General features: G+C 50.4%; 1 protein-coding gene across 4 annotated transcripts in view; it reads right to left on the bottom strand.

Annotated features, from left to right (window-relative positions):
• Positions 1–14,399, bottom strand: part of DPP6 (dipeptidyl peptidase like 6) — an 854,635-nt gene that overhangs the window by 122,005 nt on the left and 718,231 nt on the right. For all 4 annotated transcript variants that reach the window (XM_042976118.1, XM_042976101.1, XM_042976107.1 and 1 more), the window contains exon 8: positions 8,278–8,398. In XM_042976118.1, the coding sequence (XP_042832052.1) occupies positions 8,278–8,398 (121 nt within the window). The remainder of the gene's footprint in view (positions 1–8,277; positions 8,399–14,399) is intronic.

Raw genomic sequence — 14,399 nt, 5'->3', positions numbered from 1 at the left:
ACTGCATATTCAGATCGCAGCTCTAGGCTGTGTGTTCCAGGGTACAGGTGTAGTAACCTATTACATTAATTAAACACCAAAGTAACCGGTCACCATGGTGATCGGGAGGGTGGTGAACATCCATACGGGGAACAAGGAGTCCAGAAGAGGAAGATTAGGAGCAAGGAGGTCCCCGTCTCTCGGGAGAAATCCCCAACCGGGCTGCACAGCCTCGGTGCCCACCTGCGCTCTGCTGTGGGCTGTGGAGACGCTGTGCTTGGAGGTGTGCAGATCTGACTTCTCCATTAAAAATACTTCTGTCCGTGGTAGACACCTTCTATGCTGGGCACATTGGCATCTGAGATTTGCCACACCCGAGACATCAGCAGCCGCAGACAGCAGGACAGGCAGGCAGGGGGTTTATCTTTATGGAGCATCTCACATCCACGTGCTCGTAAATAATAACACGTATTAGGTGTTAGCTTTCTCACGTGGTGCTACCTTATTCTGCCTCTGCTTTCATGGAAACATTCATTTAATAGGCATTCATGATAATCCTTTGAGGAAGGTACAAAGATACGTGACTTATGCAAGGCACCTGGTGGCTGAGGGGGCAGAGTGGGGACTCAAACTCAGGCCCGCTGGGCTGGTAAGTCCGTACTCTGAGGAAGGCCCTGCACAGAGCCAGCTACGCGAAGGGCTGCTGGCTGGAGCAGCTGACACCAAGGTGATGGTCGGCTCATAACCCGAGCAGCGATTCAAGGCTATTTGCATATGCAAAAAATAGAACGTAAAAAGTACCACAAGAGGCATGTGGTTGGGGGGTTGGATTTGGAGCCACTTACTGGCTGTGTGACCTCAGGAGAGTCCCTGCAGGTTGGTAAGGCCAACTTTCCACAGCTGTGACTAATGTAGTGCTTTCTTCACGGGCTTCATACGGGGATTCAGTGAGTTTCTTCATGGGGCAAGGCATGCGGGAGGCACCCAGTGGAAGTCAGACATTCCTGTCTTATTCCTTCAGTGGGTAACCCCGACTCGCATTGACCGGGGGGGGGGGTCTGGACCTGGGCAGCTGCGATCCTGCAGCCTTCCACTCCGGGTAAGAGGGTCGCCCATGTCCCCAGTGTTACCCTCACTTCCTTCATCTCTGGGGATAAACAGTGAAACTTATAATTAAAATGAGGTTCACGGTTACTGTGGTTCTTGGATCATCAGGTTGTCGTATCTGTGGAGAGATGTTTGAAATCCCGATGGCCGACCGTGAAGGAGGGGAGACCAGCTGACTTCCTTGGGAAGCTGACATCCTCCAGACGGTTTCTAGAATGCCTGTGTCTGAATTTGCCTGTGTCTAGAATGTCTGTGTCTGAGGCAGCACCATGAGGACAGGAGAGAATCACGTGTATGGGAGACATGCTGGCAGGAGGTAGGATGGGATCTGAGGGGCACAGAGGTGCTCAGACCAGCCCGGTGGGCAAGAAGGCCCTGGACAGCCAGCGGATGTAGACTGGCCGTCTCAGTCTCCCCCAGGCGTTCAGGGAACGCCTGACATCACGGTTCCCTGCTGTGGACCAACATCCAGAATCTGGAAACCTGAAGGCATCTGTTCACAGATGAGGACAGTGTGGACAGAACGAACCTCATCTGTACCTATGTCACAGTCGAATGAGTAGTGAACAGGTGTAGCTTTTCTCTACTGGTAACACTTACATGCTATCCAAGTCAGGGTCATTAATACTTTATGGGGCTGGAGACTAGGGCTAGGCAGGAAAAATGCTCATTTTTGTTACACTGAACACTGAGTGCATTAAGCTTACATTTTAGATATTTTCCTCATTACTTCCATGCTATATTTTCCCTTAGAAGTCACAGATGAAGTGGAACATAATTTTTTTTAAATATTTAATTTCTACAAGTGTTCATGAGGTGTGATTTTTTTAAAAGTTTGTTTACTTATTTTGAGAGAGACAGAGAGAGTGCAAGCAGGGTAGGAGGAGAGAGAGAGAGAGAGAGAGAGAGAGAGGGAGAGAGAATACCAAGCAGGCTCTGTGCTGTCAGCACAGAGCCCAATGCGGGGCTTGAACTCATGAAACCATGAGATCGTGACCTGAGCTGAAATCAGACACTTAACCCCCTGAGCCACCCGGGCGCCCCTCATGAAGCGTGATTTTTATCAAGTCAGAAGACTGTGGTGCTGTCTCTGTGGCAGGTGCAGGGGAAGAGTGAGGGATGGGAATCCAGCTTGGGATTCTAAAGGAAGAGAGAAGGTTGCTGAAGACATGTTCATGTCTATACAGATATCCTTTCCAGGTTGATTTGGAACTATGTAAAGATATTATAGATAATAATTTACGAGCGGAGAGTTTCATAGTTTTCAAAACTGATGTTGGGGAAAAGTTAGCTACACATTGATGCTCCTGACTCTTCACAATGCTGGATGAAGAAGTGAGGGGGCACCTGCTGTGTTTCCTGTTTGGGGAAATCACAAGGTAAAGTGACAGTGGGTTTACCAGTGGTACTTCCCGGCGTGGGTGCTGTGCTGAGAACGGCATCAGCTTTTACTCAATTTCCTTTATGACCTTAGGGACCATGGATTGCTGCTGTCCTTGCTTTGCAGACAAGAAAAACAGAGACACAAGGAGTTAAACACTCATCCAGGTTCACGGAGCTTCTAAGTGGTGAAGCCAGTGTTCAAATGCAGGCACAGTCACCGCAAAAAAACCCGCTCTTAACCACAGCTCCGCCACCCTCACGGGACGGCTTTGTAAAGCCGGTCACAAGCATGTGGCAGTTTACAGACGGAGATCTCCTGGTCTAACCAAAGATGTCCCATCATGAAGATCAGAGAAGTAACCGACACTAAGTCCAAAGAACTACACATCTATGGCTTGAAGAATAACACAACAGACTTGAACACAATTCCAAGTCCGTTGAACGAATGGCCACGTAACTTATTTTAAAACGATCAGTCCAGTTGGAATGACGCCTGATGGGTGCATAAATTCACTTCGATCTACTACTGGGGTGGTTTGCTGGCAACTGAAGTGCCCTAACCAGGTACTTCAGAGACAGTTCATAATAAGGAATCTGGTCAAGAATCTGCTCATTGGAGTGGCCCCAGAAGCACTGCAAAATATCATTATCTAAATGTAGGTCAGGAAGTCTAAACAATAGCTTAAGAGGCATTGGAAACACCTTCTTACCGATAAAAAGATGTTGTGTGATACATTCCCCCAGCTACTTTTCACAGTCCAAGGCCAGGGCCATGCGCTAGACTGACTGTCATGGCGGTCCCAATTGGCACGGTCTGCTTGTCACACACACCGGGCGGGCGCTGGACACACTGAACATCGACACAGAATGCAGCAGACATTCTGGCTCACCAGGTATTTAATAAGCTGTGAGTTTCAACTGACATCATGGCACATGCTCCAAGGTAAATATTACTTGATGGCTTTGTTTTGCTTTCATAGAACTGAGAAAGTGAGGCGCGATCTGGATGAACAGGGAAAAGACCGTCTCCTACGGAAAATGCACACCGTCAAAATCACCCCACGGATCTCCATATGTGCCCTCGTCACAATGACGCCTGTTCCCACGAAAGCCATTCCCCTGTTGACATCCTGCCTCTTCGAGTAATAAAAACCGTAAGACATGGAACTACACCAAAAACATGAATCATTAAACTCTGATTTATCCATCTGGGGCCCACATGACCTTTTGTTGATTTCTCTCAGAGCAACTCTATGAGATAAAAAACTGCCAGGACATGAGTGCCGACCCCATAAAGGATGGTCTAGGAAACAGTGTCAAGACCTACAAAACAGGCCTGAGTCTTGTCCTAGATTTGCAGTCTCCGGACACAAATTTGACTATGGCAGGTGAGGACTGCATGACCAGGCTTGGGCATTAAATGGGCAACACTGAATGAGCCAGCCTAGCAAAGCTCTAGCCTTGTTTCACAGCAAGCCTGACCACAGTGTGAACAGTGTTTCTAGAACATTCCAAGCTCGAACTTGGGATGTACTCTGGGAAGAGGGCCTCTTTGGCCAGCCTGGCCACATGCCCCTCTCCTCGATACCAGCCCCCGTGTGGGCACTAGCCGTCAGCACAGGGCTCAGTGGAGAGGGATCTGAGGGCTCCTCGGTAGGTGGACAGAGGACAGAGTGCCATGAGGACCGTGACTCTGGGGAGGAGGCAGTGCCTGGGAACCACAGAAGCTATAGGAAATGGGAGGACAGGGGACAACAGGGAGCACCGGGCATGGGCACAGGGAAGGTGTGGCTGTCTGCATGGGCTTTTCCCTCTGGTCACTATTACTTAAGCACTGCCTGGCATGTGAGTCCTAAAACCAAGCAAGAGGAGTGGGCACGAGGGAAGCTGGCTGAGGGCTTATTAAACACTCTTCCCGCTCATTGCACGGGGCCAGGCTGCCCGGCCAAGCAGGGTCCTCAGATCTGAGCACATCTTCCAAGTACCTTTGGGCTCTGGACTAGTTCAGACGAAAACTCAGACCTGGGATTTCATCCATACCAAACCACATATTAAATAAATACCCTTCGGGCCACTTTCTCAACTCTGCCTACCATTCCAGCCCAGTGATTCCAGCCTGTGCCCCAAGTTCACTGCTCCCTCTCATGCCCACCGCTGTCTCAGAGGGGTTGAGGAGAGAAGGACTTCTCTATGGGGGGAAAGACTTGGTTCTCAAATGACCCCAACACATCCTATCTTCCTGATGGGGTATAAGCCATTTCATGATAAGGACATAGCACTGACTGACGGTGTTAGTTTGGGAGTATGTGTATGACCGCTGTGGCAGTAGGGGTGTGGATGTCTCGCAGTTCAGGGGAAACGTAATGACTTAAAGTCCCGTTATTGGGAAATCACATGCCCAAAGCTCTGGGCTGCACCACCATACCGCACATGTCTGCTGGTGACGGCAGAAGTGAAGACAGTGTTACCAATAATACGGACTGGCCTGAAAGTGTGACTTCTTCACAGGTCCCTGGACTGGAGTTCTCAGAAAGGTCCAGTGAGATCTTAATTTCCGTTTCTAGATGACCAACGTTACTAAACCTTAAGGCGGCCGTAGGGCACTATCGAGCCGTTTTCAATCTTGTGTTAAAATCAAAATTCTGTGTGACTGCACGGCATTTACCCAGAACAACAAAACACAGGTTGCATTTCGCTGATCAAAACTAGCCTGTGGCCGCCATGGGCTGAGGACTCCAGTGAGTCAAGGGGGCACACGGTGCCGAGTTCCTAGCGTGAAGGTTGCTTCGGTCAAGTGGCCCAGACCTTCCGTGGAGAGAGTGCACACCTTCGGACAAGCAGTGCAGGCTCCCGGCAGCCCTCATGTCTCCCGCCTCGTCTCTCTCCCTCAGCCGTCAATATCCTGAAATGTCCGATGTGTTTAAGACTCCTCTTGGGACACAAAGCGAATCAAATCGATACTGCATTTTGCTGCCAACAAGCCCACAGGCTGTAAGGTTGCTTCCCACAGACACAGCCTAGATTCCTCTCAGAGCTAACGTCGCCAGGCACGTCAGGCCCTCTGCAGACACTATTTTAGGGTGTGTCCCCCCCTGCCCGTATATGTTTTTATTTTTTTTAAAGGAAGCATCCAGAAGTGAAACAGTTAAGTCACAGATTTAGAAAAAGGACAGTCTTGAAAGTTTACCCATTATTCAAACTTGAACCAAGATTCCCCGGGGCTCTCAGGCCCCCACACGTCAGAAACGCAAGCATCAGCACATAGAACCTTCCAGGGCACAACACTAAGTAGCTTAAGCTGCCACATCAGCTGTGATTGATTTAAAATATTTGGGGCTCTGTTATCACACCAACACAATTTCGTGTAAATGCCTTGAAGAAAAATTTCCTTTCAATGGATTTGCTAAAGCAAAAGCTTAACTTGAATTGCCAAGCAATGAGCTTTTTATTTTATTAGGAAGATACTAAAAAAGATATTTTAAATCTTCTGGTTATGGATTTTTTTTTTAAAGGAGATTAGTCCTGAGCCATGTAGGCTCTTATAGCCAGGACTCCAGGACCTTTTCTTTTTGGGGCACCTCTGGGTTGCTACTGCACTGACCTCTCTGGACCTTGGGGCCTGACACTCATGGGGCAGGTTGTGCACACAAAACATACCTATAGTGGGCACTGGCTCCCTCTTCATTCCAGTGACACCCTCATGTGAGGTGGCCAAGGATGATGTGACAATAAAACCTCAAGGTTTCCTCTCCCGGGGCCCAGGAAGCAACTCAAAAGCCAGAATCCTGAGTGCAATCCGGAACACTCTGAGCCTCACCATCCACATTAGAGTGAACCATCCCAGAGGGATGACTGCACTGGGGAGGACAGCCTCGATGGGCACCCACGTTCTGGCATGCCGGCTGGAAAAGAGGCTGCACGGAAATCAGGATGGTCATGGCCTCGAGAAAGGAGACATGGGTGGAGAGGATGGACCGCGCGGGGGAGAACATTCTGGAAGGATGGAATTCTCCATGTCTTGACCAGGGTGCATAGTATATACATCTGTCAAACTCATCTAAGCATGTCCTTATGATTGTGCATTTTGTTGTATACAACGTTTATCTCAGCTTATTTTAAAAAATGTTTATTTATTTATTTTGAGAGACAGCGTGGATGTCTGCAAGAGTGGGGGAGGGGCAGAGAGAGAATCCCAATCAGGCTCCGTGCTGTCAGCACAGAGCCCTATGTAGGGCTCGATCCCATGACTGTGAGATCATGACCTGAGCTGAAATCAAGGGTCAGACGCTGAACTGGCTGAGCTACCCAGGTGCCCCTTAATTTTTTTTTTTTTTTAACTTAGAAATCAAGTCTTAGAACTTTATGCTTCAGGGAGCTCAGTGAGATTACGAGGAGTGACATGAAGCTTACATATCCAGCTGCTTTCTGCTCCAGGGTGCGTAAAGCCTCGCAGTGCAGGATCCTGGCTTGAGGAGTGCATAGCACTGAGGAAAAATGGTATTTCCTGGGCTTCGTAATGCCCAGGGCATCCCTTGATCGCCCCTTGACCCGGCCTAGCATGGTGGATTGTCACTGTGACCACATGGTCTCAGGCAGGTAGGCTCAGAACACATAGCTGTTCATCAGCCCAATGCCGGTGCGTAAGCATCCGGATCCATACCTGGATTTGTGGAAAGGGAATTGTCCTGGACTTGAATGGTGATACTCCCTGGTACCTGTTCCTTAACTTCGTGTGAACCTGGGCTGATCACTTAAGCTCTCCTTACATCATGTGGGAAGTGTGAATGATACGGCTCCCATCACAATGTTGTTGTGAGGGCACAATGGGCTGAATGTTTGCGTCCCCTGAAACTCACGTTGAAGCCTAAATCCCCAGCGTGATGGTGTTGGGAGGTGGGGCCTTCGAGAGGTGATGAGGTCATGAGGGGGGAGCCCCCGATGGGATTAGGGCCCTTCTAAGGGGATGAGGAGACCACATCTGTCTGTTCCCCTCTCTCTGCCATGTGTGGGCACAGTGAGAAGACAGCATCTATGAGTGCGGAGGGGGCTCTTCATCAGACACCAGATTGGCCGGCACCCTGATCCTGGACTTCCAGCCTCCAGAATGGTGAGAAACATGCTTGTTGTTCACACCCACCCCCATCCACAGTGTTCTGCAGCCCGAGCTGAGACAGACAGGTGGTTAAGTGAGGTAACAGGTAAGAAAGCGCTCAGAACAGTGACCGGAACGTACTAGCAATCGATACATAATCGTTGTTGTTACGACGAAAGTCTCATTAGCACGGAGACGGACTATAAATGTTTAAGAAGAGCTTCCTGCTCAGATTTTTAGTTATTTAATAATGCATTCAGTTGGAGTCCTCTGGCGCCAGAAGAAAACCAGTGGTGGGAAATGTCCAACAAGGCGGATGCACTCAGAACAGCAAACCACCTGCACTGGCTTCTCTGGAAAGCTTCACCCGTTACTTCTTTTCCAGCTTTCCCTCCCCAGGTAAGACAAGGCATCCCACCGCTTGGGAGGGGGTCCAGAAACCTTTGCATTTGCACACCTCCCAGGAGAGTGCCCCCTTCCCCTTCGGCGAGGAGCTTGGGTTCTGGAAAGCCCTCCACACCTGGCTACCAGGTGAGGGCTCAACCCTGACAGCATGATGCTCCCTGAAGCTCCAACACTGTCTTTTTAATTTAGCAGAACTTTAAGAAACTGGAGGCTAATTTTCAGCTGAAGTGGAAGGAAACCACCACCCCCCCACCAGCACAGCAGGAGTGGGACCCCAGACCCCCACGTCTGCCCCACCCGGTGCGACTCACCTTCGTACAGCCAGTCACTGAGACCGTTGTAGATCACGCCTTCCTTCCCAGTAGACACCACACGAATGGCCTGCTTCCCGACGTGTGCGCAGTAGTAGATGTTGTTTTCAAAGATAAATATCTAATTGGGAAGAGAGAAAACACAGTGTTAACCAATGAAGTGGTTATAAATAGGGTACTCGTAAGAAATCAGAAGTTGGGGATGTGGTCTGCATCTGCCTGGTGCATTTATTTGATGGGACAAAGGCAGCGTCAGGATCAGGTGGGGCTCACGCATGTATCATGTGCATTTCTGGTTAATCAGAGACTCCAGACTTCACACAGTTCGCCCTATGCCATCTTTAGGTACGTTCATCCTGTGCCATCACTTTCCACGTGTGAACAGTTTGTGGTCTGATACTTTAGGCACTTGCACATCAAATGTGTTGACTATTTCAGCTATTGTATTTTTCCTAGCAATTAAGATCGGTGAGCTGAAAAACTGGAAATCTGGCATTTATTCATTCACTATTCATTAAAAAATTATTTAGTGGTGCCTTTTCTGTGCCAATCACAGGAGGCGCAGTGATTAATTGGGTGGGACGTAGAATGGCTTTTATTCTACTTAGAGTCTGGTAAAGAAGACAAACTTTACCAGGAAAATGTTCTGAGGGTGCAGGTGCAGCTCTGGGGACGTGTAACAGGAATCCCTAACTTAGGCCAAAGGATTCACTGAGAAAGTGATGGGCAAAACATTTTTTATCGCAGAAAAATACATCTAACACAAAATTTGCCACCATGACTGTGTTTGAGTGTCCGGTCCTGTGGCATTAAGTACATTCACACTGTCGTGCCTCCATCGCCACCACCATTTCCAGAACTTTCCATCTTCCCAAACTGAAACTCTGTCCCCATGAAACCCTAGTCCCCATCCCTCCCCAGCCCCCCGCACCCCCTTCTACTGTTTGTCTCCACTAATCTGGGGACTCTAAGCACCACACGTAAATGGAATCATACAATATCTGTCTTTCACTCAGCATAGAGTCCTCAAGGGCTACGGCAAGTGATAGGGTTTCGAGAAAGTGCTGCTCACGCTGAGGCCTCAGTGAAGACAGCACAGAGATGAGAAGCTGGTTACAGAGAAGAAACAGTGTGAAAGCAGAGACAAAGTGGGCACAGGGTATTGGTGGAGGTGGACAGAGGCTCCTGCAGGCTGTCCTGTCAGGGGCATGGTGGCGGGGGGGGGGGGCCAGGGGAGGGCAGGTGCCCCACCAGCAGCAGGAAGCCCTTGATGGTGGCCTGAGAAGGGGAGCATCACAGTCAGATGAGAGTTTTCTGGCGACAAGAAGGAAGCGAGACCGTGAACGGGGGACCGTGTGGCTGGCCTGGTCATCTGAGGGTGTTGACAAGGGGACAGTGGGGGACACCAGCCAGGAGACAGCCGCTGATGGCATTGAGTGAACCAAGGTCTAGGCGAAGGGGTGACATGAAGCAAAGTTGTTCCTGACCCGCTGGGTGGTGGTGACCCAGTTGTGGAGAAGAGGATGGTTCCTGAATGCTGATGGCCCCCGAGAATGATCCAGAGAACTCTTAGAAACCCCACTGCCTGGTCCATCAGCCCAGCCCACTATCAGTATCGAGGGCTGAGAGCCAGGCATCAGGATTTTTAGAAAACATCCCACTTGATTCCAACCTGCAGCCAAATTTACGACCTGTGACCCCGGAGAAACCTAAGGTCTCTTAAGGTAACGACTTGCAGACAAAGCATTTGCGCTCTCCGAGGTGCTGACCGGCTCTGCCCTGTGTTTCTGTAGGAATCCCCGCTTCTGTGTCCGCAAGGCTTTGGACACACTGGTAGCAACTGGCCAAGTGCCGACTTCTACATATGGACCAGGAACGGGACTCAAATCTGGTGCTTTTCTTTTCTTTGTTTTATTTTTTTCTTTTATATTTTAGAGACGGGGGAGGGGCAGAAAGAGAGGAAAGAATGAATCTAAAGCAGGCTTCGTGCTCGGTGCAGAGCCTGATGCGCGCCTCAATGCCACAACCCTGGGATCATGACCTGAGCTGAAATCAAGAGTTGGATGCTCAACCGACTGAGCCACCCAGGCTCAGGCTTTTAACGAAATTCTAGAAAAACATACTGTCAGTGTCATTTAAGAGACCACAGAGAGAGGGTATTTTGCAGAGTACAGGAAAGGGTGGAAATACTAATTTTTTTATTGAAAATGCAAAAAAAGGCAATTTCCCCAGATGGTCCTCACTGACGGTAGATCTGAAAGGACCACCAAGTGTTAGTTTTCTGCTCTGGGCTCCTGGCGCTTACAGCATTCACTTCATCCCGAAACGAGTTGGAAAACTTCCAGACACAAGTATACATCCTAATTTAACTTCAGTAGCTGTTCTTATGAGTTTGCCTAAGGGTAAGATGTATTACTAGATTTTAACTTCTTTTATGTATTCTAAGCCTATAATAAATTTTTGAATTAAATCAGACGCAGCCAATTAATATTTTGGGTGAGTAAAATTTGCTGTGATAGGTGTTAAAACTTTTATCACCTTGGTTTTACTTTTAATGGAAGGAAATGAAAAGAAACAAGTTGTACCTAAGAGTGCGTTTTGCTTGGGAGACGTTTTACCTTTTCCTTCAGATGTTCCAGTGGAGCTCGGCTCAGAGGCGAGGGACGCGGTGTGGCTCTGTGAATGGTGGCACGGGGAGGGTAGGTGCTGGGGAGAGTGGCTGAGTTCTCCACTCTCCATGTTCTGTTCAGCACCCTGGCCATCACCTCGGGTCCTGATGCCCACGGGAGCACCTCACCTTCTTGGCCTGCGACCCCCACAGTCCCTGGCCTGGCCCCCACGGTGTGAACACAGCCACTCCCCTCCTGCCGGGGGGTTTCTCACAACCTAGCCTGAGGTGGGTGGTGCCTCCCTGGCACATCCACTGGGAACAGGTGTTCCTGCTCCTGTCACCCCCTCCCCAAATTCACCTCCTACTTGGCCCTCCTGATCAGTCTTTCCTAAAACACCACCTTTATCATGGCATTCTGTTACACAAAACCTGAAATGGCCTTCTGTTAACTATGGAATAGAGTTGAGGCGTCTGGTCTGGGGTTCAAGACCCGACTGTCTCCCTTGGCCTCTCTCCCCTGCAGGATTTATGGTGGTCCGACAACATGCAGGGGCGCGAGGGTGAGAGGCAGTCCATGGGGGCTCCCGTTTGCAGACGGGAGTCCAGATTCTACAGCGCTCAGTCTGCTCCAGGCCCCACAAGGGCGTCCGGAGCACGGGCTGTGAGAGCAGAGGATGTGCCAAGTGACCTGGGCCCATTGCTGGCTTCCGTGTGCCTCAGTTTCTCCTGTCACTAGAGATGGTAACAACCTAGTCTCAGGTGGACAAGAAGAGTGAGTTGGCAAATTCAAAGCAACGCCTGGCACAAAGGACGGGCTCGCTAGCACATCCGCTACTGCTGTTGTATAATGTTGTTGTGCGATGATGACCACCGTCATCATTACAAAAACCCATTCTGTCTGGGGGGATGAGGAGAGGCTTCACGGGGGAGGTGACATCTGAGCTAGACCCTCAAGGATAAATGCTTTTAATTTTGATCAAGTCCAATTTACCTATTTTTTTTTCCTCTCATAGCTTGTGCTTTTTGTGCCCCATCTAAGAATCCTTTGCCAAAACCAAGGTCATGAGCATTTACCCCCCTGTTTTCTTCTAAGGTTTTATATTTTCGCTCTTAGTTTCGGGTCTATGATCCATTTTGAATTGTTTTTTGCATATGTTGGCCATGCATTTTCAAATGCTTTATAAACATTAATTCAGTTGAAAAAATAATGCTATAGACAGGCATGAGCCTTGTTTTGAGGATGCAAACACGAGCACGGGGAGGGTAAGTAACTTGACCAATGTCTTGTTGGCCAGGGGTCAGCAGGGGTTCAAACCAGGTGGTGTCGGGGTCGCGAAACGCCATGCCCAAGGTCACCAGGGAATCCGAGGAGGAGTCAGGATTGGAACCCAAACAGGTCTGTGCTCTCAGCAGGTACAGCACACTGCCTCTTTATAGCGACTTGTTAAATAAACAAAAGGTGTGATCTCTAACCAGAAATGAACCAGAGACCACGGACACCTGTCTGAGCCACAGCGTCTCCTCACTCTCCCTCCGGCCACTTCTTCAGGCAGAAGAACATGACTGGATGGCATACAGGTCACAGTGTCACCGTCACCAGGATTTTGCCAGCAGATACAGCAGCCATCACAGGGTGTTCCCTTACCTGGGTTTATTCAGGGGAGCCTGGGTCTAGTGCTGCATGACCCACTGGGCTACGCCAGCCTCAAGGCCCTGCTGGCTCCTAAATCCTATCAGCCAAGGCTCTAGAATCGGTTCCAGTGAAGGGGCCGCCCACCTCTATCGCCTTCCCCGCTGTGGACACCTGGTTGGCGGCCGGGTCTGTACCCCACAGCTGCTCCGGGACCAGAGGCCACTCGAGTTTAGTCAGTGAAAAGGCTGCTGAGCCAGCAAAGCCCGCCCTCACCACCGCAGCCCTGCAATCCCAGGCACGGAACTCTGCCCTTGAGTCTTTCTTCCAGAAAGTGTTAGAAAATATCCTCCAAAGTGGTGCGCCTGGGTGGCTCAGTCGGTTAAGCGTCCGACTTCAGCTCAGGTCATGATCTCGCGGTCCGTGAGTTCAAGCCCCACATCAGGCTCTGTGCTGACAGCTCGGAGCCTGGAGCCTGCTTGGGATCCTGTGTCTCCCTCTCTCTCTGCCCCCTGCCCTGCTCACACTCTGTCTCTGTCTCTCAAAAAGTGAAAAAACGTTAAACAAAATTTTAGAAAATATCCCCCAAAGTAATGAGATGTACACAAAGCACAGGACGGTGGCAAAGCATGTTCTGTGGTCCTTGCGTGGTGGTTTCCAAGCACCACAAGTGGCCGCCGGGGACACGGGGTTTTCTGGTGGGACAGAAGACAGTCCCCACGTCCTGCACACTGGTGATCCTGACCCCCTCCTCAATACCTTCTCTGTCCTCCTCACCTGGAGCTGTTTCCTCTGCTGTCTGCCCAAGTCCCGGTCACCCTGGGAGGCTCTGCTGGGCTCCACCCTCCCAGAAGCCCCTGTGTCACCGTCCTCACTGTCCTGCCTCTGCTCACCGACACGCACGTGGCTGCATGTGGAGAGGGTTTTAAAGAGGGAGCGTGAAGGTCAGGCAGAGAGGATGAGGGAGGTTAGAAGTGGGGCAGGATGGTCACATCCCACGGGCCAGCGGCAGCGCTTCCGGTGGATGCCGGCACGAGAGGAAGCTCTTTTCAGAAGTGACCAATCAGCAGAGACTTGAGGAGAGTTCGTTTCCTGCTCCTGCCCGGACTTGGCCACAGCAGCTGGTGGAGATGCTGACAGAGGAGCGGCCACGGGCCCTGGGGACACAGGGGAGGCGCCCCCAGAGGGACGCGGCCCTGGCTGTCCCTCCTAAAGACTCGCTGACCTCAGCAGCAGAGGCCGTGAAGAAAGGGCCGTCAGTGCGCGTCTCGGGCGCAAGCTGGTGAGAGCCTCCCTCAATGGCAGGTGCTGCAGCGGAAAGACTGATGTCAAGTTTTCCCTCCTTGTGCACATGACCTGAGCAGACGGGGACAGCGGGCTACACACCCTCCGTACCCCATGTTTCTCCTCTTGGTTCATCGGTCTTCTCAGCTGACAAGACTCCAGTTGACAGAACTGGGCCTGAGTGCTGTCTCCTCAGCACCCCTGCTGCCCTTCCCTCCACTCTGGGGGCCACGTTACTCTGTGTGTGATCAAACACGATTATCTTTTTTGATGAAATAAATTTAAATTAATTTCACGAGAACTTGCAGGGTGGAAGTTTTGCTGGCATCCTGGCCCACACAGCTCACCTGGGAGCCCCAGATTCCAAGCGCATCACCGTGCTTCTAGAGAGGGTGGGGAGCGGTCCAGACGACGCCCAACAGACGAGATCTAGCCCGGGGTGGGAGGAGGCCATCACTCCCTAATTCACAACCAAAAAAGGAAACTTTTGGAAAGCAGAATTTGTGGAATATTTCAAGATCAAAGGCAAGGAAACTAAAAAGTCCAGAGATGTTAAAAAAGAAGAAGAAGAAGAAGGAGAAGGTGCCAGGGGATTTT

The sequence above is a fragment of the Panthera tigris genome, chromosome A2, assembly GCF_018350195.1.
Source record: "Panthera tigris isolate Pti1 chromosome A2, P.tigris_Pti1_mat1.1, whole genome shotgun sequence".
NCBI lineage: Eukaryota > Metazoa > Chordata > Mammalia > Carnivora > Felidae > Panthera > Panthera tigris.
This window is presented reverse-complemented; position numbering and strand designations above follow the sequence as displayed.